Source organism: Macrobrachium rosenbergii, chromosome 37 (genome assembly GCF_040412425.1).
Source record: "Macrobrachium rosenbergii isolate ZJJX-2024 chromosome 37, ASM4041242v1, whole genome shotgun sequence".
Taxonomy (NCBI): Eukaryota; Metazoa; Arthropoda; class Malacostraca; order Decapoda; family Palaemonidae; genus Macrobrachium; species Macrobrachium rosenbergii.
This window is the reverse complement of record NC_089777.1, coordinates 5,340,846-5,366,369: the sequence shown is the minus strand read 5'-3', so window position 1 is coordinate 5,366,369 and position 25,524 is coordinate 5,340,846. Positions and strand designations below refer to the sequence as shown.

At 37.5% G+C, this 25,524-nt stretch overlaps 1 protein-coding gene across 2 annotated transcripts in view; it reads right to left on the bottom strand.

Moving 5' to 3' along the window:
• The window catches only part of LOC136825265 (solute carrier family 23 member 2-like), a 61,659-nt gene that overhangs the window by 21,785 nt on the left and 14,350 nt on the right, over positions 1–25,524 (bottom strand). For both annotated transcript variants that reach the window (XM_067081322.1, XM_067081321.1), the window contains exons 2-3: positions 5,661–5,861; positions 3,632–3,789 (exon numbers count right to left, since the gene is read on the bottom strand). In XM_067081322.1, the coding sequence (XP_066937423.1) occupies positions 3,632–3,789; positions 5,661–5,807 (305 nt within the window). In that variant the 5' untranslated portion in view covers positions 5,808–5,861. The remainder of the gene's footprint in view (positions 1–3,631; positions 3,790–5,660; positions 5,862–25,524) is intronic.

Sequence of the window (25,524 nt, the reverse complement as noted above, 5' to 3'; positions counted from 1 at the left end):
TGGGGAGGAGATAGGACTGTAACTTTTGGGGAGAAGACAGGACTGTCACTTTTGGGGAGAAGATAGGGCTGTAACTTTTGGGGAGAAGACAGGACTATAATTTTTGTGGAGAAGACATTACTGTCATTATTGGGGAGGAGACAGGACCATCTTTTGGGGAGAAGACAGGACTTTGGGAAGAACAGGACTGAAGGACATCTTTTGGGGAGAAGACAGGACTGCAATTTTTGAGAAGACAGGACCGTCAAATTTCGGGAGAAGACAGGGCTGTTAAATTTGGGGAGAAGGCAGGACTAACTTTTGGGGAGAAAACAGGATTAAAAATTTTGGGGAGAAGACAGGACTATCCATTTTGGGAAGAAGACAGGACTGTACCTTTCGGGGAGAAGATGGGACTGTTGTTTTTTGGTAGGAGACAGAACTGTACCTTTTTGGGAGAAGAGAGGACTGTAACTTTTGGGGAGAAGGCAGGACCGTAACTTGTGGGGAGAAGGCAAGACTGCAATTTTGGGGAGAAGACAGGACTGCAACTTTTGGTGAGAAGACATTACTGTCACTTTTGGAGAGGAGACAGGACCAACTTTTGGGGAGAAGACAGGACTGCATCTTTTGGGAAGACAGGACTGTCAAATTTTGGGAGAAGACAGGACTGTTAAATTTGGGGAGAAGGCAGGAATAACTTTTTGGGAGAAGACAGGACTGTAGCTTTTGGTGAAAAGACAGGACTGTACCTTTTGGGGAGAAGACAAGACTGTTCCTTTTGGGGAGAGAGAGGACTGTACCTTTTGGGGAGAAGATAGGACTGCAACTTTTGGGGAGAAGACATTACTGTCACCTTTGGGGAGAAGAAATTCCTGTCACTTTTGAGGAGACAGGGCTGCACCTTTTGGGGAGAAGACAAGATTGTCACTATTGGGGAGAAGACGACTAACTTCTGGGGGAAGACAGGACTGAAACTTTTAGGGAGAAGACAGGATTGTCACTTTTTGGGAGGAGAGAGGACTGTAACTTTTTTTTTTTGAGAAGACAGGACTGAATATTTAGGGGAGAAGACAGTACTGCAACTTTTGGGGAGAAGACATTATTGTCACTTTTGGGGAAGAGACAGGACTGCAACTTTTGGGGAAAAGACAGGACTGCAACTTCTGGGGAGATGACAGAAGACATTACTGTCACTTTTGGGGAAAAGATATTACTGTCACTTTTGGGGAGGAGATAGGACTGCAACTTTTGGGGAGGAGAAAGGAATGTAACTTTTGGGGAGAAGACAGGGCTGCAACTTTTGGGGAGAAGACAGGACTATAATTTTTGTGGAGAAGACATTACTGTCATTTTTGGGAAGGAGACAGGACCAACTTTTGGGGAGAAGACAGGACTGCAACTTTTGGGAAGACAGGACTGTCAAATTTCGGGAGAAGACAGGGCTGTTAAATTTGGGGAGAAGGCAGGACTAACTTTTGGCGGGAAAACAGGATTGTAAATTTTGGGAAGAAGACATGATTGTCCATTTTGGGGAGAGGACAGAATTGTACCTTCTGGGGAGAAGATAGGACTGTTACTTTTGGGGAGAAGACAGGACCGTACCTTTTTGGGGGAAAACAGGACTGTAACTTTCCGGAGAAGGCAGGACTGTAACTTTTGGGGAGAAGACAGGACTACAACTTTTGGGGAGAAGACATTACTGTCACTTTTGGGGAGGAGACAGGACTGCAACTTTTAGGGAGAAAACAGGGCTGTAACTTTTGGGGAGAAGACAGGACTGTCAAATTTTGGGAGTAGACAGGACTGTCACTTTTGAGGAGAGAGGACTAACTTTAGGGGAGAAGGCAGGACTGTCACATTTGCAGAAAAACAGGACTGTAAATTTTGGGGAAGAAGATTGGACTGTAACTTAGGGGGAGAAGACAGGACCAACTTTTGGGGAGGAGAGAAAACAAGACTGTAACTTTTGGGGAAAAGAGAAGACAGAGCTCTTACCTTTGGGGAGAAAAGAAGACAGGACTGTAACTTTTGGGGAAAAGAGAAGACAGGATTTAACTTTTGCAGAAATTACAGGACTGTAACTTTCAGGGAGAAGACAGGACTGTATCTTTTTGGGAGAAGACAGGACTGTAACTGTTGGGGAGACGAAAGGACTGTTGCTTTTGGGGAGACGATAGGATTGCAACTTTTGGGGAGAAGACATGATTGTAACTTTTGGGGAGGAGACAGGACTAAGTTTTGGGGAAAAGAGAAGACAGGATTTAACTTTTGGGGAAATTACAGGACTGTTACGTAACTTCTGGGGAGAAGACAGTACTAAGTTTTGGGGAGAAGACAGGACTGTAACTTTCGGGGAGACAACAGGACAGTAACTTTTGGGGAGAAGACATGATTGTAACTCTTGGGGAGGAGACAGGACTGTAAGTTTTGAGGAAAAGATAGGACTGTAACCTTTGGGGAGAAGACAGGACTGTAACTTTTGTGGAGAAGACAGGACTGTCACTTTTGGGGGGACGACAGGACTGTAACTTTTGGGGAGAAGACAGGACTGTAACTTTTAGGGAGAAGACAGGACTAACTTTTGGGAGAAGGCAGGACTATAACTTTTGAGGAGAAGACATTACTGTCACTTTCGGGGAGACGACAGGACTGTAACCTTTGGGAAGAAGACATTACTGTCACTTTTGGGGAGACGACAGGACTGTAACTTTTGGGGAGAAGACAGGACTGAAACTTTAGTGGAGAAGACAGGACTGTCACTTTTGGGGAGACGACAGGACTGTAACTTTTGGGGAGAAGACAGGACTGTCACTTTTAGGGAGAAGACAGGACTAACTTTTGGGAGAAGATAGGACTGTAACTTTTGAGGAGAAGACATTACTGTCACTTTTGGGGAGACGACAGGACTGTAACCTTTGGGGAGAAGACATTACTGTCACTTTTGGGGAGAAGACAGGACTGTAACTTTTGGGGAGAAGATAGGGCTGTAACTTTTGAGGAGAAGACATTACTGTCTCTTTTGGGGAGACGACAGGACTGTAACTTTTGAGGAGAAGACATTACTGTCACTTTTGGGTGGACGACAGGACTGTAACTTTTGGGAAGAAGACATGATTGTAAATTTTGGGAAGGAGACAGGATTGTAAGTTTTGGGGAAAAGACAGTACTGTAACTTTTTGGGAGACGACAGGACTGTAACTTTTGTGGAGAAGACAGGACTGTAACTTTTGGGGAGGAGAATGGACTGTAATTTTTAAGGAACAAGACAAGACTAACTCTTGGGGAGAAGACAGGAGTGTAACTTTTGGGGGGAGAAGACAGGACTGTAAATTTTGGGGAAGAAGACAGGAGTAACTTTTAAGGAGAAGACAGGACTGTAACTTTTGGGGAGACGACAGGACTGTAACTTTTGTGGAGAAGACGACTGTAACTTTTGGGGAGAAGAAGACATGACTAACCTTTGGGGAGAAGACAGGACTGTAATTTTTGGGGAAGAAGACAGGACTGTAACTTTTGGGGCGAAGACAGGACTGTAACTTTTGGGGAAGAAGACAGGACCATAACTTTTGAGAAGACAGGACTGTACTTTTGGGAAGAACAGTCCCTCAAGGGAGGTTTATCATCTCCAGACGCCCTTGTTACCACTTACCTGACGCCAAATGTCGACTGCAGCAGCGTGATGAGGCCAGACATGAAGATGATGGTCGAGACCAGATGGCCTCTGGCGGGGTTGTCCTCGTCGAGGCAGAGGTAAGAGGCAAGGATTATCGGTATTGAAATGGTTCCCCCGACCATCGCCAGATAGTGCTGCAAACAGAACGACTATAAATGTAGCACTAAACATAGTATGTATGTTTATATGGGTGTTTTTAACTTCATTTGGCAAAATGATACTTGAGACAACTGTAGGTTACTGCACAGTCTGTAAAAAGTGTAAAGGAGTTATTTCACAGTCTGTAAAAAGTGTAAAGGACTTATTTCATAGTCTGTAAAAAGAGCACAGGAGTTATTTCACAGTCTGTAAAAAGCGCAAAGGAGTAATTTCATAGTCAGTAAAAAGCATAAAGGAGTCATTTCATAGTCTAAAAAACGTAAAGGCATTATTTCATAGTCTGTATAAAGCGTAAGGAAGTTATTTCATAGTCTGTAAAAAGTGCAAAGGAGTGATTTCATAGTCTGTAAAAAGCATAAAGGAGTTATTTCATAGTCTGCAGAAGCTATAAAGGAGTTATATAATGGTCTGTAAAAAACATAAAGGAGTTATTTCACAGTATGTAGAAAGCGTAAAGGAGTTTTTCATTAGTCTGTAAAAAGAGTAAAGGAGTTATTTCACAGTCTGCAGACAACATGAAGGCATTATTTCATAGTCTGTAAAAAGTGGAAAGGAGTCGTTTTGTAGCCTGAGGAAAGCATAAAGAAGTTATTTCATAGTCAGTAGAAAGCGTAAAGGAGTCATTTTATTTTCTGTAAAAAGCGTAAAAGCGTTATTTAACTGTCTATAAAAAGCGTAAAGGAGTTATCTCACAGTCTGTAGAAAGTGTAAAGGAGTTATTTCACAGTCTGTAAAAAGTGCACATCAGTTATTTCAATATTTGTAAAAAAGCACAAAGGAGGCATTTCATGTTTGGAAGAAAGCATAAAGGAGTTATTTTATTAGTCTGTAAAAAGCATAAAGGAGTTATTTCATAGTCTGTAAAAAGTATAAAAGAGTTATTTCACAGTCTGTAAAAAGAGCAAAGGAGTTATTTCATAGTCTGAAAAAAGCGTAAAGGAGTTACTTCATAGTCAGTAAAAAGCATAAAGAAGTTATTTCAAAGTTTGTAGAAAGCGTAAAGGAGTTATTTCACAGTCTATAAAAAGCATAAAGGAGTTATTTCACAGTCAGTGGAAAGAGAAAAGGAGTTATTTCTTAGTCTGTAAAACGCTCAAAGGAGTTATTTCACAGTCTGTAAAAAATGAAGAGGAGTTATTTCTTAGTATGTAAAAAGTGTAAAGGAGTTATTTCACAGTCAGTGGAAAGAGTAAAGGAGTTATTTCATAGTCTGTTAAAAGTGTAAAGGATTTACTTCACAGTCTGTAGAAAGCGTAAAGGAGTTATTTCCTATTCTGTAAAAAGCGTAAAGAAGCCATTTCATAGTCTGTAAAAAGCATAAAGCAGTTATTTTATAGTCCATAAAAGGCACAAAGGAGTTATTTCACAGTCTGTAGAAAGCATAAAAGAGTTACTTCGTAGTCTGCAAAAAGTGTAAAGGAGTTATCTCACTGTCTGTAAAGCGTAAAGGAGTTATTTCACAGTCTAAAAAGTGTAAAGGAGTTATTTCAGTCTGCGAAACGTGTAAAGGAGTTATTTCATAGTCTGTGAAAAGTGTAAAGGAGCTATTTTACAGTCTGTAGAAAGTGTAAAGGAGTTATTTCACATTCTTTAGAAAGTGCAAAGGAGTTATTTTACTGTCTGTAAAAAGTATAAAGGAGTTATTTCAAAGTCGGTAAAAAGTTTAAAGGAGTTATTTCGTAGTTTGTAAAAAGAGTAAAGGAGTTATTTCACAGTCTGTAGAAAGCATGAAGGAGTTATTTTATAGTCTGTAAAAAGTGTAAAGGAGCTATTTCATATTCTGTAAAAAGCGCAAAGGAGTCATTTCATAGTCTGCAAAAAGCGTGAAGGAAAAGGAACAGCTTACCTGCAGCCCATAAGTGATGCAGGCATACCACGGAGGATTTTCTTCAATCGAATATAGGAAATCGGACACGGCCTTCGGAGGAGCACCCTTGGCTGTTGTGGGCTGCTGCCGTTGTTGCAGCTGCATTTGTTCTTCTGCTGTTATCATTACGCTGTTTTCGTCGGGTGGCTGCTGCTCACTCCCCGAACATTTCGAACACAGCTTCCAGGGATGAAGAAAAGATTAAAGAAGATGTAGGAATATAGAATAGAAAACAGAATTTAGGCCAAAGGCCAAGCGCTGGGAACTATTGGGTCATTCAGCGCAAAAACGGAAATTGACTGTAAAAAGGTTTAAAGCTGCAATATGAAACAATTGTTAGGAGAGGGTTAAGGAAAGTCTGATGGAAGGAAGAGAATACGAACAGAGATACAGTTAAAGGAATGAGAAGTGTTGCAGGTAGGGGCCTAAGGGGTGCTGGAAAGAACTTTAGGTAATTCCTACAGTGCGCTACGTGAGGCACACTGAAGGCACTACCTCCTACGGGCTGCTGGTAAGATAGAATTTTCGTTATCCACCGGCTTTTATCAATAGTCCCGCTGTATTTCAGAGTTACAAAAGAGCAACTTCAGACTGTTTTTATGTAAATGTTTGCTGAATTGAAGAATCATAAAATTTCAGTTTCAGTCCTTGCGTTTGAATGCTGAAGTTGTTATGCAATTAGAACCTCAAAACTTCAGTCGAAGATGCAATGCATTGCTACCTTAAAACAATTCTCTTTGCACTTTAATAATTTTTAACAGTTTTATCTACTAATTATTAAAATGTTGATTTACTTTTCCTTATCTAATAATTAATCTCTTTCTGTATTTCCTGTTACCCTCTCCTACTTCTTTGGAAGTTTAAATTTCTGTTCAATGGCCCCTGTGGGCTTTACCTTCTGAATAATAGTAATAATATTAATATTAATCTCCTGAATAATAATAATGATGATAGTAATGTCTGTATCAAAATACCAGTACCTTTTTATGGTCTTCCAGTTCTGAGCCTTGAATATCTATTATTATTATTATTATTATTATTATTATTATTATTATTATTATTATTATTATTATTATTATTATTATTATTATTATTATTATTATTATTATTATTATTATTCAGTCAGAAGATGAACACTATTAATATGGAATAAGCCCACAGGGGTCATTGACTTGAAATTCAAGCTTCCGAAGAATATGGTGCTCATTAGGAAGAAGTAAGAGGAAGTAAAGTGAAATACAGACAGAAGAGATCCCACTTATTAACAAAGAAAAATATAAATTAATAAATAGATAAAATGTATTAAAATGCAAGAAGAATAGTATTAGGGTAGTAATGCATTGCATTTTAGTTTGAACTTCTGTAGTTCCAGTTGCACGACATCCTCTGAAGGGAGGCTGTTCCACAGTCCAACGGCGTGAGGAGTAAAGGACCTCTGGAACTGAGACGTTCGACAGCGAGGCTAAACATTTACTGCATATTGGTGCTGCTGCTCACCGAATCTGGCTACTCTCGGCAAATAAAGGGGGTCAGGGATCAATTGTGAATGTGAAAGATCTCTGTTGAAATACAACTTACGAAAAAGTGACAAACAAGAGACCATCCTTCGATGGTCCAAGTCATAACTCCTACTATTAGGAAACAGAAACCTACCACCACGAACCACTCTAGCATTCACACCGGAGAACAGTATTCTAGTAAGGGAACCACAAATGACCTAAAACAGGTTGCACTGATTACATCACTTATAAATATACGAAGCCTTACGAACAATACCTAACTTTCGTGCGGCATTTGCTGAAACTTTCATTAAATGTTTCTCAAAAGTTAGGTGTGAGTCAAAATTTACACCTAGAATAGTTAAAGCTTCAGAATCACTCAGCAAAGTCCCATCCACCTGAAGGGGAGGATAGGGTGGGAGATCTGCACGAGATCTGCTAATCAATAGTGTTTTCGTTTTACTGGAGTTCAGCCTCATACCCCACCGACTACACCATTCACTGATCCGGTCCATGTCCCGATTGAGGTTGAGGGCAACTTCATTTCTCATAAGTGGAGACTTTACTACACCCACAAGTGTTGCATCATCCGCATACTGAACAATCTTGTTTTCCAGATCAACAACCATATCACTTGTATACACTGAAAATAGCAGTGGATCATGAACACTGCCCGGTGGAACTCCAGACACAATAGGTCTTGGTTCACTAAAGATCCCGTCCACAGCAACTCGCCGCTGCCTACCTGTAAGTAAATCTTGAAGTAAACCTAAAAGATATCCACCCACTCCAAGATTCTGAAGTTTATAAATTTTATAAAGTGCTTTTTGATTTACTAAATCGAAAGCAGCACTAAAATCTATTTGAATTACTCTGCACTCAAAACCCTTTACAAGGCTCCCTTGCAAATGGCATGTTAAGTCTAAAAGAGCATTGCAAGTACCTAACTATTTCCTGTATGCATATTGACTATCAGCCAACAATCCTTTAGATTCCACATATTTACATAGTGGCTAAAAAATAGTTTTTTCAGTAACTTTGGAGAGCACAGGGAGAATAGGGATTGGCCTGTAGTTACTGTTGCTTAGCAATGCAGGCACTTGCAGGCACTTTATTGCTAAGCTTGCGCTCATCCACAAAGATACTACATCGACATAAAAATCTATAGAATCTGGTAAGCTTGGGAGACAACACACTAGAAAATTTTTTACAAATCAAAGGGAAGAAACCATCAGGATCTTCTCCACCCCAGCTATCAAGATTATCAAGAATTTTCTTATCATCCCTGGAGCGAAATGCAAATTTTGTAAGGAGAGGTTCAGGATGACAAGTATCAGGGAGAGGGACATCCTCAGCTGACTGTTTAGCTTCAAAAGCTCGATGAAGCAGTTCAGCCTTATTTTAGGACCAGTAACCAATCTACCATCATTTGTTAGTATTGGTGGAATGGAAGACGAGCCTGACTCAAAGATAGATGACGTTAATTTGGTCCACCACAGATGGGGCTGAGTAATTCCTTCAAGTTTGCTCTCCAAGAATTACTGTAATTTTTCTCGGCTGTATGGTAAGTTCTATTCACAGCACGGTGAGACTCAACAAAAATGGTGTAATTTTCATTTGAACGATTTTGTCTCCATGCGTTGAATTTGGTCTGTTTGTCATGGTAGGCTCGTCTACATGTATTATTATCAATTTATGGCTGGTCATTTGTCCTGAATTTGATTACATTTCTAAGGACATATCTTATTAAAATAGCCATCAGCTCTTCATTTACCTTCTTTTTGGGATCAGGATCAGGATCTGATATAGTATAGCACCTGAAATATTAAGTGCCTGACAATTGGCTCTGGATTTCAGCCAGACCGTTTTTCCAGTGGTGGCATTAGGAATATACTGACTGACAGATATGTTCATTTCAATAGCGCAGTGATCAGAAGTGCCTATACATTCACAGACCTTGGACTTCACAATAGCTGGGACATTTGCGAATATGAGGTCTCATCTACTACCAAAATGTGCGTGGGTTCCTCAGTTAGCTGGACGAAATCGGGGGATACACAGAACTCAAGAGCAGGCCGGCCATGTTGATCTGTGGAAATTGAATTTAGCCACTCACTGTGCTTTGCATTACAGTCTCCACAAATAACGAATGAAGCTTTTGAATCCTGTGACTGAGCCGTACTAGTCCTTTCCAAAAGAAGTCATATATAGAGTCGTCGATATTTGGATTGCAGTAAACAGCTTTTTCGTAGACATTGTTGAACTTACTGAAAATTTTAGAACAAAGAACTTAATTTTTGGCAAACTAACACTTCAGATTTTTTGACGATAAATAGGTCGTCATCCTTGGTGATACTTACTAATATACCTTAGCATGGATGTTACGACGATAAATAAAGAAAATGGCCATCAAACACCAGCTTGAAAAACTCAACCTTTGAATTGTTTGCAGTCTCAGATAAAAACATCAAATCGTAGTTATGGTCACAACTTTGGAGAAAGAAAATTTGACTTTGCCCCGAAAATTTGAGTAAAGTACTTTTGCAATTTGAAGAGTCAGCCAGGCTAGGGTTAAGATCCTCTTCTGAAAGTTTAAAATTAACAACATAAAATCAGTAGCAAAACAGTAAATAAAAGACCCATAATTGTAAAATTTTTATTTGTTTTTCAACAGAACAATAACAACAATAACATCAACAGACAGTTTTAATAATTTTCAAATGTTCTGGTAAGAATTATAAACATTACCATACGACATTAGACAAAACGCCGGAAGCAACTGGTCGACAAGGTGGGGTGGTGCACCTGACGGATATCTTTTGCCTTACAAGGTGTGCCGGCCCCACCTTGTAAGGCAAAAGATATCCGTCAGGTGTGCCACCCCCACCTTGTCGACCAGTTGCTTCCGGCGTTTTGTCTAATGTCGTATGGTAATGTTTATTTATACTCTCACCAGAACTTTTGTAAATTATGTAAATACTGTTGCTGTTGATGTTATTGTTGTTTATTGTTCTGTTGATTTTTACAATCAACATTATGAGTCTATTTATTGGTTTTGCTAATGATTTTATGTTGTTAATTTTAATTCTTTCGGGAGACGCTGAGCTGAACCCTGGGCCTGTTACTCATTACAGTAAAAAAAATTGCAAAGTACTTTACTCAAATTTTCGGGGCTTAAGGTCAAATTTTCTTGATCTCCAAAGTTGTGCCCATAACTACGATTTGATGTTTTTATCTGAGACTTGCAAGTAGCAATGAGTCAAAGGTTGAGTTTTTAACCCTGGTGTTTGATGGCCCTGACTTTCTTTATCGTCATAACATCCCACATGCGCAAGGTATGGCAGTATATACACTAAGTCCGGACGACCTATTTATCGTCAGAAGGAAAAGATTAACGAAAGACGAAGGCACTTTCCTGATAATCCACCAAGCAACTTTTGCTTTCTCATCAGCCTGTTTACACACTTTTTGAAAAAACAGGAAAGTGAACGAAAAAGACGAAAAATGCCTGTTTGTACCCTCAAGCAAGGGAACTCAAACCCAAGACCATGGAAGGCCACGGTACAATGGCTATGGCACAGTCCAAGGTTGGAGAGCAAGGTTTGTATTCAGAGTAGCCTCCTCTTAGAAGGGGTGCCTACCTAGGCTACAGAGCCCCTTCTACCTACTGGTTTGATTTCAGTGTCCGTCTCCTAAAAGGGTTGCCTGCCAAGGCTAAAGTCTCTTCTACCCTAACTCGTGTAGACAGGGACGTCACACCCTGAAGTGAATGTTGCTAAGAACAACCACATTAATCCAATACCCATAAAGTCACGGCTTACCTGGAGTCGTAGAGAGACTACAATTTTCTATCCTGACTGAGACATTATGGAGCGAGATTGTTAACTGGCATTTTAATCTTTTTACCCTATAGTCATTACTACCCTAATGCTGTTCTCCTTGAATTTTAATACATTATCATCTATTTATTAATTTTTTGGTTTTTAATAAGTGAGATCTCTTCTTTCTGCATTTCCGTCTACCTTCTCTTACTTCCTAATGAGCACCTTATACTTTGGAAGCTTGAGTTTCGAGACAATGGCCCCTGAGGTGAGCTTGTTCCGTAAGAATAGGTTTCATCCTCTGAATAATAATAATAATAATAATAATAATAATAATAATAATAATAATAATAATAATAATAATAATAATAATAATAATAATAATACTCAGTTTTCACAGATGGTCATTCTGCTCTGTAGACGTTTGCCAAGTAAGGTTAAGACCTTTCAAGCATATTTTATATAAATCTTTGTTCATTTTCGACATTCTTAAACAAAAGTTTGCCACAGGTCAGTACAGGTTTGTTTTTTTATTTGTTTTTGTTTAGGGGTGGGTCTAACTCGCCATCCAGGCACTTTGTTTTAACTTTTTCAACATGCCATACTATACGATACTGCCTACTACCGGCCTTTAAAATGACAGCTGAACGAGTGTCATAATATAATGAGCAACTTTACAGTAAGCCTAGTGCAGTTGTGGAATCCTCTAACCTCCAACTGTATAAGCGAGTAAAATCGTTCCAGCTCTCTGCTGCTGCTGACGTCTCCTGATTTTCAGGTGTATCGGTTTTATTTTCTGTTCCTTCATATTTATCTGTCTATCACCTTTCCCCATAACTTGTCTCTCTCTGCAGGCTGACTTCCCTTTGGAGCCCTTTTGGGCTTATAGACTGTTGACTCTTTACGCAAGTTTTCGGCTCAAGATTTAAGGATACTGAAGAAAGCCGTAATAGAAAATGATTGCACTGCCTAGAGCAGACATCAGTTTCCTTAGTTTGACGGATTGACGCAAGCTATTTTTTCCCCATTCTGGGAAAATTGGCTTCAAAGATTCTGATATTACTGAGAGCTTCTACTTAGCTCAACTTCCGAGGAAGTTTGGTTTGAAAATGTGACAACACAGAGATATACTGTAGGCCTACTGTAGATATAAAAAACTGAGACACTTTGGCTGCAAAACTCAAAAACAGGGACGAATTTACACTTAACCCACTTAACACTCGCATCATTGAGGTATGCCTGTCGGCAAGTCATCACGTAACTGACTCCACTGACGCAGCATTACAATGTATTCAGACACTAACGGATCCAGGCCGTGGGTGGACCTGGGCACGTCCTCCCCCGGCCCCTATGAAAAATAATGACAAAATAGTAACTTTGCAGATTTAGATAATAATAATATAAATGAGAAATATAGAAATGGGAAAAAAATTTAAAAATCTATTATAAAATTAATACATATATATACATACATATATATATATATATATATATATATATATATATATATATATATATATATATATATATATATATATATATATAAAAAATTGGTGCTCCCCCCACGAAATTTTTCTGGATCCGCTAGTGTATTCAGACAGTATCTCTTCATTGGCATCTAGTTCACAGCCTCCCAAAGAGAGCAGGTTTTGCGCTCCCTGAGTGATTTATGAAGCATTTCTACGATACTATAGTTTTTTCACTCATTTTTTCCTTGGCTTTCTCTTGTGAACCACTACATAATCCTGTTTCATGTCCGTTAACTGCAGTTGAAATCCAAGATTAATAAGAGCCATCGAAATCTTGGAGATTTAGCTTAAACTCCGTATAGTACTAAAAAAACACCACTGTCGAAACAAATTCTTGGAATGAAATAGCAAAACGCTTCAACTATCAGTTAACTCATACGAAAATAGAAACAGGTATGTCATTGTTGAAGCAACAGCCGGGTGGATAACCGAACTATGAACTAGAATTTCCGCAAAATCAGGCAAAACAGAAACAAGTATTTCATCGTTGAAGCTTGAATTTCAAGTCAATGGCCACTGTGGGCTTCTATATGATTAGGGTCTATCTTCTGAAAAAAATAATAACAGATAACTCAACTATGAACTAGAATTTCCGCAAAATCAGGCAAAACGATCAGGATACCCATGTCCATAAAAAATAGATTGTTCCTACACACACACACACACTCACACACACACACACAAATTTCACAAGACTTACAGAGCCAACAACATTCTGTTGACGGCAAAGGCACCAGTTCCTGGTCTCCATCGATGGCAGCAGACAAGTCTAGGGGTAGCAAGAGTGTATTAAGTAACTTAGCAGGCTTCTTCTTACGCACCCAATGGCTTCGCTTCTGACACTGAAGTGTTGGATTACATTTTCCTCTCTTTCTAAGATAATCCCTTCTTTCTCCCGCGTCATCCAAGCATTATGGGAGTAGGTCTAGAAAGCCCGTGGGACGGTCCTAGATCTAGAAAACCCGTGGGACGGACCCAGGTCTGCCTTGAGCCTGACTAGCACCGGCGCGGAATTATAGACTGACCGATGTGAATCACAGGCTTTTTGAAATCGGGTGTCGATGTGACACCGTTTGTAGGAATGTGTGTGTGTGTGTGTGTGTGTGGGCAGGGAGACTGAAATACTGGTTTCATATCAAACTTAGGAGAGAGAGAGAGAGAGAGAGAGAGAGAGAGAGAGAGAGAGAGAGAAGAATGTCGATTATATGGATACATTTAAACACAAATGTACACTACACACATTATATATATATATATATATATATATATATATATATATATATATATATATATATATATATGTATGTATGTATATACATACATACATACATGTATATATGTACATATATATTAATGTATATATAATATTATATATATATATATATATATTAATATATATATATATATATATATATATATATATATATATATATGTGTGTGTGTGTGTGTGTATTTCTTTTACTGTAATACAACAGTATAATATGAAAATACAAAGTCCCATAAAACACTGTATGAACGTTTCGTTTCAACCATATATTTCAAGCACTTCCGTCTGCGCCCCTGTTCACTGGTAAAATATGGACAAATTATAGATACAAGGGTATACAGTATATACAAAACATATGCAGGTGTGGCAGTAAGTCTCATTGGCATGCAGGTGGCCATTGACCCAGGAAGGATGGAAATTAAGGCATTCCCTTGTGATCTTTGGCTTCGTTAGCTCCCGTCTGGCGATGTGTCTGGTGGCCGTATTTTCTGAAACACCTTCTTAAGAAGAGGCCTGAGGATTAACCCGTCGATGTCATCCGATTTCCAATGTCCTCCTGACAGGTTCATCTTTTTGGTTTGATTGTTGATAGCAGATTCTAGCATCATCCTTTTGTACGGACAACCACTTTTGAAAACCAGCTCAGCCCCACTCCAGTTTATGATATGGGCTTTATCCCTAATATGTAGGAAAATCCCCAAACTCTCTGAAGCATATCGAACTGATCTTTTGTGCTCTGTTATTCTTTGCGAAATGGACCTACCCGTCTCCCCACCGTAAATCTCATTACAATTGCTGCACAGAATCTTGTAAACTCCTACTTCTTCCCCCCTTTTTTTTTATTTAAGTATATGTTAATGAGCGAGCTCCCGGTGGATTTGAAATAATAGAAAATAAAAGGATTATTAGACCTGAGATGTTCTGTGGCTTTTTGGATGTCCTCGTCGTACATCAATAAAGTTTAAGAACTTTTAAAAGGTGCGGAGACCTATGATAAATTAACGAAAGATCCCACAACAAATATTGCTGCCCAATTTAACAAATCAGTCAGAACCATAGGGGGCAATAAGAAGAACACAGAATTACTAGGGGCATTCAAGATAATCAACCCCTCTCTCCCCTATTTTTATGGCCTCCCAAAAACACATAAAGATGAGATTCCATTATGCTCTATAATATTTAGCAGAGGTTTTTTCACGGGTAAATTATCAAAATGGCTTGCAGACCTATTATCAACCTTTCTAGGAACCTTCTCATCCTCCCGTGTCAAACATTCAGAGGATTTTATACAAAAATTTAACAGTTTAAGTATCCCCTCTAATAACATCAAATTGCTCAGCTTAAACGTCGAGTCATTATTTACCAAAGTCCCGATAGCCGACGTGTTATCTTTTCTAAAGAGGAAGTTACAGCCATATGAAGACCATTTTACTCTTGGCATAGATAAAACTCTAAAACTAATCAATTTCTGCGTAACTAACAACGTGTTTTCTTTCAATGGTAATTTTTACAAACAAAAATTTGGCTGTACCATGGGCAGTCCCCTATCACCCCTTCTAGCAAACCTGTACATGGAATATTTCGAAACAGAAATTTTGTCGCCTATCAAACCCCGCAATGTGATCTGGATTAGATACTTATATGATATTTTTACTTTCTGGGACAATAGCTGGGGAGACTTCAATGAATTTTTTTAATAGACTAAATTCGCTAGTTCTGACCATAAAATTCAAAACAGAATGGAAAAAGGACGGAAAACTGCCGTTCCTAGATGTACTAATCATAAGAGAACAGAACAGATATGCTTTCACAGCATATAGGAAACTCACTTTAGCTGTTTCTTACATTCATTTCCTTAGCTACCACGATGTCTCCGTAAAGATCATGGTAGGATGCAACCTATTCCTCAGGGGACTTAGAATATGTTCAAATAGATAGCTAGGTAAAGAGTCCAACACGATCCGCAAACACCTAATGCAACTGCTCTATCCACCACACATTATCGAGAAGGTTATCAACAAAGCGAATAAAATATATTACAGAGGTCCAAGTCACAACAAGCAAATAGATTTTAACGACAAAATGAAGCTTCCGTACGACGAAAATATCCAAAAAGCTACAGAACATCTCAGGTCTAATAATCCTTTTATTTTCCACTATCTCAAATCCATCGGGAGTTCGCTCATTAACGTATACTTAAATAAAAAAAAGGGGAAGAAGCAGGAGTTTACAAGATTCCGTGCAGCAATTGCAATGAGAATTACGTGGGGGAGACGGGTAGGTCCATTCGCAAAGAATAACAGAGCACAAAAGATCAGTTCAGCATGCTTCATAGAGTTCGAGGATTGTTCTACATATTAGAGATAAAGCCCGCACCATAAACTGGAGTGGGGCTGAGCTGGTTTTCAAAAGTGGTTGTCCGTGCAAAAGGATGATGCTGGAATCTGCTATCATCAATCAAAAACCAACGATATGAACCTGTCAGGAGGACATTGGAAATCGGATGATATCGACGGGTTAATCCTCAGGTCTCTTCTTAAGGTGTTTCAGAAAATACGGCCACCAGACGCATCGCCAGACGGGAGCTAACGAAGCCAAAGATCACAATGGAATGCCTTAATTTCCATCCTTCCTGGGTCAATGGCCACCTGCATGCCAATGAGACTTACTGCCACACCTACATATGTTTTGTATATATACCCTTGTATCTGTCATCTGTACATATTTTACCAGTGAACAGGGGCACAGAAGGAAGTGCTCGAAATATATGGTTGAAACGTTCATGCAGTGTTTTATGGACCTTTTTATTTTCATATATATAAATATATATATATATATATATATATATATATATATATATATATATATATATATATATATATATACATACATATACATATATATACATATATATATATGTATATATATATCTATATATGTATGTATGTATATATGTATGTTATAAATCGGAGGCCTTCTGCCTACCTTAATGTAAAATAGTTAATTATTAGAAGAAGAACCACTTCTCAGTTCAATGTAGCATTTTTTCTGGCATAAATCTTAACATTTTGAAGTCTGCCACCCAGCCATCTTTGACCCATGTACCCTGTTTTTTCCTTTGTACTTTCCGAGGCTTGTAATTCTAACAGAGACTACCTGGCAATCAAATGGGGGCATAGCCCCGCCCCAGAGGCGACCTGGCGAAGTGAAAGCAGTGCTTGACCTGCCTCCATCTTCCCTTTCAAAATGCTACCGAACCAAGACGTTTTGACGATTGCTCCCAACAACCTCTACATTCCAAGGAGGACCACATGGTAGAGTTTTAGCCTACTGCCGAAAGGAGGACTGAGAGACCTCCCAGAGTAAGGCATCCCTGCCCAAGCCTTCAACCATTTTTTCTCGGATCCACGTGTGATAGCGTGAAGAAACAAGTATTGAACCAGTTGGGTGTCTGTCTGATTTTACGGTCTCGTGTTCCTCCTCCATTTGTATCTCCCTCTAGAACATCATTCTTCTTCTATCCGCTCTCCAGGTCTCCCCACTCAAACCTTCCTTGATATAGTAACCTCACTTCATTCTCCCCATCTTGGCATTGGCTAACCTCTAGAGTAACGTCAGTAATTCTTCGAGACATAAAGTTGTGTGTCCTTCATTTTGAGAGAACCAGGAGGCCATTTTGAGAGGCCTGGTCCTACTTAACTTAATCAAGAACAACCATCACACCCCCCTGGGCCAACAGCCACTTAAGGCTGTCTAACCATTCACTCATGTGCGCGTGCTACTGTCGTAACTGATTCCAGCATAACTTCTTCCAGGAGTTGTGTTTGGGAACTGTTCATCACACTGGCTCCAAGCTGTTCAGGCATTCGTCTAGCCCTCTGAAAGGGCCTGTGTAGTATCCGTTGCCTAACACCATTTAATTTAACCATACTGTATCCCCTGATTGTTAATCTGAGTTGTTATCTTAATGTAATTTAATTCTGTTAGTTGTTCCTCGTGTCTGCTTGACGCCCTGTAAAGTAGTATACCCTTAACTTTCTTCACTTGCTTATGAATGGGGTCTTTGTATTACAAGGCTTGTACATAATTTAGCTGCTTAAATGATAAGCATTGCCTCCCACGACCCCACTTCATAACAGTGTGTATATATATATATATATATATATATATATATATATATATATATATATATATATATATATATATATATATATATATATATATATATATATATATATATATATATATATATATATACACATATATATACTGTGTATATATATATATATATATATATATATATATATATATATATATATATACTGTGTATATATATATATACATATATATATACATATATATATATACATATATATATATATATATATATATATATATATATATATATATATATATATATTTTTTCGGTCAAAGGCCAAGTGCTGTGACCTATGAGGTCATTCAATGCTGAAAATAAAAATTGAGAGCAAAAGCTTCTAATGGTGCATCAGGAGGAAAACCTTTTATAGTTGTACTATGAATCAATTGTTAGGAAAGGGCAGAAGGTAAGATGGAAGAAAGAGAATATGAACGCAGGAACAGTAAAAGGAACGAAATGGGTTGCAGCTAGGGGCCTAAGGAAGGGACGCTGCAAAGAACCTTAGGTAATGCCTACGGTGCACTGCATGAGGTGCACTGTTAATACTACCACTCTCTACACGACACTATTTTGTAGACCTTGACCCTAAGTCTCAAAGGGATCTTCTTGTCAAGTTTTAAATCTCATCAGCTCATATAGCTCACGTTCACCCTCTTCATTTATGACAAAACTTTATATATATATATATATATATATATATATATATATATATATATATATATATATATATATATATATATATATATATATATATATATATATATATATATATATATATGAAATTGTTAACACACACCGTGATTTATATACAATCATGAAGCTACAAATGTTTAATATCCAATTCACGCTACTTCGGGAATATCCCCGATGGGGAATTATCAACAAAGGAGAATTTTGTAAGTGATAAAGGATCTGCTCAGTGGTTTTACAGTCGACTGGGGTCGTTGGAAGGTACTGTGTCGAGGGATTGAGACCCTGCAGTACCGATCCATTTATCACTTATAAAATCCCCTTCGGTGATAATTCCCCATCGGGGATATTCCGAAGTAGCGTGAATTGGATATTAAACGACATTTTGCTTCATGATTGAATGTATATATATATATTATATATATATATATATATATATATATATATATATATATATATATATATATATATATATATATATATATATATATATATATATATATATATATTGTATATGTGCAACTGATTTATTTATCCCGTGGAATGCGGAGTCATGATAGAAGGAGTAAAACCAGTAAATGTACATAAAACATCCTGTATTTAATTATGACTACAGGTTTCGGAGTAACTGTCTCCATCATCAGGTCTGACAACAAAAGCAGAGAAAGAAAAAATACGAAAATCACAAATCACAAACGATCATCAGAATACAGTAATGTTAAGCAAAAGGTTATATGAAAACTGGTAATGTACAAGCACAGAAAAAAAGAAACAAATACCTGCATCACGAAACCATACGCACACACATACTAAAAATTATATATACATACATATATACATATATATATATATATATATATATATATATATATACATATATATATATATATATATGTATGTATATATATATATATATATATATATATATATATATATATATATATATATATATATATATATATATATATATATACAATTTATTAAGTAAATAAAAGAAATGAAATTATGCGTGTCGCGTTTTGACCTGAAAGTCATGATTTCCCAGATTCCCTGGATTTAATCTAAAGTTTCTTCATCACTGATTTGTATTGTCAGTGAGGAAAAAATCTAAGTCTCTTTAAGTATAAAGAACCTTCAGAGAGTCACGGCCGCTTATGCAAATGCAAATTGCACACTATTATTGTTTTTACATGTCTCTGTTCAAAGGAAAATAGACTTTTCTCTCCCCGTTGCTTCAAAGTCTTTTTAGACGGGAACCTGAGATGTTTTTTGTTACGAGTATTTTCGTCTAAATAAAAGACGTTCCAGTTATGCTTACTTCAAAGTCTTTTAAGAAGGGAACCTGAGGTGTTTTTTGTTTGAGTATTTTCGTCTAAATAAAAGACGCTCCAATTATGCTTCCGCAACTGAAGTAGAGTACATCATAAAATTTAGGCCAACGGCCAAGCACTATGACGTATGAGGTTATTTACCGCTGAAACTGAAATTGATAGTGAACAAGTAAAAAATACGCCAGTTTCTTTGGCGCAATCGAGTTTTCTGTACAGCGTATAATGCCGTATGAAACTTTCAGCCACGACCCATGACACTCTTAGCCGCGGTCCATGAAATTCAGCCACGTTCCGATAGTGGCCTCAGCCCATAGAGTGTCAATAACATGCGGTGGCTATCTCCCTGCCGAGCGTGTGACCTCGGGCGGCCATATTGAAAGGTCTCGGTCCAGATCGTAACACTATATTGTAGAGACGAAGCACTGTGGAAACTTTGCTTTTTTTTACTTGTTTAATTATTATTATTATTATTATTATTATTATTATTATTATTATTATTATTATTATTATTATTATTATTATTATTATTATTTTCTTTACTATTATTATTTCATTAATATTACTTTTAATACTATTACTTTTACTATTGTTATTATTATTATTATTATTATTATTATTATTATTACTTGACCCAATTTCACAGAGAAAATTTACCTTACAAAAACAGGTTGACCTAAGCACTCCAACCAATGAGGTCAAGGCCTAAGCACCTGCTTTTGGATCTAAGCAAAGTCTAGTATAAATGGTTCTTGTTAATTAAAGGACTTTCTTTGCATACAGTCACTAAACACTAACTAAACAGTAATGTACAATCATTAAACACTAACACCCACTATACACTTACACTTACTAAACACTCACACTTACTATACACTAAACATTCACTGAATAATCAACAATCACTAGGCACTCACTATACAATAAAGTTTGCTAAACACTCATAAATCACTAAACAGTCACTAAACATTCACTAAATACTCACTATACCCTAAACACTCACTAAGCATTCACTAAGCACTCACTATACACTAAACATTCACTGAGTACTCACTATACACTAAACTCTCACTAAACATCCACTAAGTATACACAGTATACTAAACTTACTAAACCCTAAACACTCATTAAACACTAAATGCTCATTAAACCCTAAATGCTCATTAAACCCTTAAACACTCATTAAACAATAAACAGTCACTGGACATTCACTAATCACTCATTAAACACTTACAAAGTAAACATTCACAAAACACTAACAATCACAAAACATTCACTAAACCTTAATACTCACTAAACATTCAGTGAATACTTACATACTAAACATTCACTGAATACTTGCATACTAAATATTCACTAAACCCTAAACTTTTAGAATGTCATTTGTAGCGAAGGTTACCTTATAAAGGGTAAAGTCAAGCACTGAGTATCTCAGCGCAATCCCTTTTCTCTGTAAATTCATTTCATGTGTTCTCGAGGATCACATGGTCCTCAATGTTGTTAACCCAGCTATAGCCAGTGTTGAATTAATGTATGCGGAAGTTGGTTGTATCATTTTGGAAGTTAACGTGAGTGTGCATAGCCTGGGTAGATTTGTCTTACTAGAGTTTATTTTACTCATACAATTTAAAAATATCCAGCCAGATTCATTGAGCTGAAAATTCTCAACATTAATAAGAAGAGAGGAGGTGGAACCAATCAAGAGAGCTAAGAACATGCCAATGATGGGGAGGAGGAGTGTGGTGCGTCAGCAGACCAGATGGATGGATGTGGTGAGGAGGGGTATGGATGAGGTGAGACTGGACGAGGAAGATGCAAGGAATAGAAATAGATGGAGAAAGTGGCCGACCCTGCTATACAGTGGGAGTAATAAGGTCGAAAAAAAAGACGTATCCTTTGTCCAACAGGGTAATCTACAAGAATGCCCCCAAAATCAAGTGATTAATGGGCTACTCGCAGACTGGTTTGGATCATTTCATACATAACTTTTTCAGCTATCATTTATTTTTCTTATTTCGTTAAGTATCTTATGATGCCTTCCTACCATAGCCTTCATTTTCATAGAAATGCTACAGCAGCCTTATATTTACTCATCACAGTAATATAATTTGTCATCCCTTTTGTAAATATATTTTCAATATAGTTCACTGAGAGCAGTTTAATTGTTGTGTGCAAGGCTGACACAGTCCTATGATTGATCTGTGTGCCTTCGGCTACGTGCCCACAAGTTTTACTTTTATTCTGCGGTATAAGTGGCGTTACAATTACTATGGCCATCCATGCATGTATGTGTGTGTGCACTTGCTTATACGTGTACATTCCACTTTATGCGTAAACATTATATATCGTGGAGTTGAAACAACTATATTAATTAAAAGCTACTCTATTTCCAACAGACACGGGTAGAAAACTATTTGCGATAAGAACTTGACGTGTAGGCCTATGCTTGATTGAATGATTATGAAATTTAGGTCTTGAAGACCAAGCGCCGGAACCCATCAGGATTATTCAGGGAAGCGATGAAGATGTGATTGATAATGAAAAGGTGAATGATAACATACTCTACTAGTAAAATTCAGTGTTAAAATATGAACGTAAGAAATAAAGAATGATATTATATAAAAACCCTAAAAAATAAATATAAAAATTTTATATATAAAATATATACTTAATATATAAAACAAATATGAGAAATCTTTAATAAATATAATAATTTATATCTCATTAAAAAGATCAGATTCTCTCAGATAACCCATAAGGTTATCTACCTCAGCATCATTTAAAATTTCTAAAACAGTCTTCCCTGCTAATAAGTACTAAGGCGATTAAATCTAGGACAGTGCACCAACATGTGCTCAACGGATAGCTGACTACCGCAGTGAGCACAAACTGGGACACTGGCTCCCTCTAAAATATAACTACTGGTGAAGCGGGTATGGCCAATCCTAAGCTGTGTTAGGATGATCTCGAATCTTCTGTTATGATTAAAACCCGAACTCCAAAAATCAATACTTTTTCTAATATTTCTGTACTTCCTATATGTGGATAAAATGGAGGAGGTCCACTTCTGCTGCCATTTCTTACGAAAGTATCCTCTAATAACTGGACGCATATCCAAATGTGACACCTTACTAGTTACGAAACCACATCTTGCAGCATCCTTAGCGTTGCTATCAGCCAGTTCGTTCCCTTCTAGACCAGTGTGCCCAGGAATCCAACAAAACTTAACTGATTTGTGGCGAACAGAAAGGTAAAAAGGCCATTCCTGAGCCTTTTGAATTAAGGGATGTGTAGGATTAAACTTCTTTAGGGCTTCTAAAACACTCCTTGAGTCACTATATATTACTGTGGATTTAAATTTCTTATCAGATGCAAGATTTAAAGCATCAACTGTGTCTGTTGCTTCAGCGGTGAATATGGATGAGGAGTCTGGTAACTTTTTTATATATGACTCACCCTCACACACCACCGCACATCCCACTCCATCTTCTGATTTTGATCCGTCAGTATAGATTTTCCTGTCATTTATATGCCTCTCATCATGCTTCAAAAACTTGTTTCTGACTTCTTCCGGACGACCTTTTTTCTCTATCTCTTTAATGCAGACATCTATTGCTGGATTAAACCATGGAGGGATAGCACGATGTTTATATACTTTCATCCTCCAGTTCACCCAGCTGTCTGATTTGAAATTGTATTGAAGATCTAGATCCTAAAAGCCTCGAGTCACACTGTTTCAAGATCTCAAAAGAAGGATTCTCCTTTGAGCTTTTCAGCCGCATGGTGTATCTCAGACCTAGCTCGTGCCTCCTTAAGTCCTGTCATTGCCTCAAAATGTAAGAAATTGACGTGTAGGTCTATGCCCTGTCATTGCCTCACAATATAAAAAATTGACGTATATAAGTTTATGCCTTGTCATTGCTTCAAAATATAAGGAACTGACGTGTAAGTCTTTGCCCTGTCATTGCCTCAAAATATAAGAAATTGACGTGAAAGCCTATGCCCTTTAATTGCCTCAAAATATAAGAAATTAAAGTATAAGTCTGTGCCCTGTCATTGCCTCAAAATATAAGAAATTGGTGTAGACCTAATCTCTCACTGATATTAACATTTGACATGCAGGTTTATGAAGAATTAATACCCTAATATCGGAACTGGCTGCATAAGTCCATGCTTCATTTCAATTTATGTGGTCTATGTGGGATCGCTTATGTAGCCCAACACCAATTTAAAAGAAAAGAAAAAAGCAAGACGCTTGTGTATTTAGGCTGCGCATGACAAAAAGAAAAAAAAAATAGATGCAGAGACAAAATGGTCCAAGATCTTCATAATGATATATAACTTAAAATGTCTTTTATCAGAGACATCAACTGCATACTTCACAACTCCGGGAACTCAAATCTGTGGTGTCATGATTTATGTACGAAACTCAAAATTACCGAACGGAGTCAAATCCGTACTGGTAATCATTTGGACTGTTAACTAGTGTGACGTCATTCCCCTTTGAGAGCTAGCCAATACTGGCGTGCAGTGGGTGGGGCTTAGCTGCAAAGCTAGGTAGATTTTGCTATAGTGTTGTGTACCCAAGCACCTGACCAATAAAAAAAATTCAGTTTTTTCCATTCCTATCAAAACATAAATAAGAAACATCCAGGTACTTGTGTTTTCCCGCCGAAGTTCTGGCATTGCTCCTCACATCATAGAGAACGCTCTTACGGATTTAAATAGATTTGGTCAACCTACCCTAGCTGTTACAACATTTACTGCCATTAATTCCAGCTGACTTTTAACACCGTGGAATACAAATATGAATGTGTAAAATTTAAAGAATTTATCATTATCTCGTATGATGATGCAGTAATAAGCCTGTTCATAACGGAAAACGAGTAAATATTGCCGTTCTGATGAACAGTACTACACCGAGATATCCACACACTATCTTCTAGATCTCTATGAACGAAGTCATCTGAGAATTCTGATTACTTCGGACATGCATGGTGTTTTTAAGTATCTGAACGTTTTTGTTTTGCAGATTTAACATATACGATATAATTTGCATTGTATTTTCATATTCTAGAGTAAATGTACTGAGATTATGTGTTTTCTGTAAGAAAAAAATTAAAATTCGATGAACGAAATCTAATGAAAACTGTATCCTCACTTTCCTTGCCGAGTTTACTGCCTTATAATAATAATATGAAAGATATCCCCCATCTTCTTAAGAATTTTGGTGTTACTGTCTCATTTAAGAAAAATAAAACAATGAAACATGTTCTTATCAAGAACTCCCCTGACAGTACTAAAGGGTGTGCATATAAAATTCCTTGCAAGTCTTGTGACAACTTTTATATTGGCCAAACGGGGAAAGCACTGGAAAAGAGAATAGAACAGCATAAGCAATGTGTGAGATATGCACAAGGGAACAGTGGTATTTTTGTACATGTTAGTGAGAACAATCATGCTATCAGTTGGGAAGGTGCAAAAAGGATTGTATATTCATATAACACACTGGAAAGGAATATCATTGAATCTAGCTTTGTAAAAGAAAGT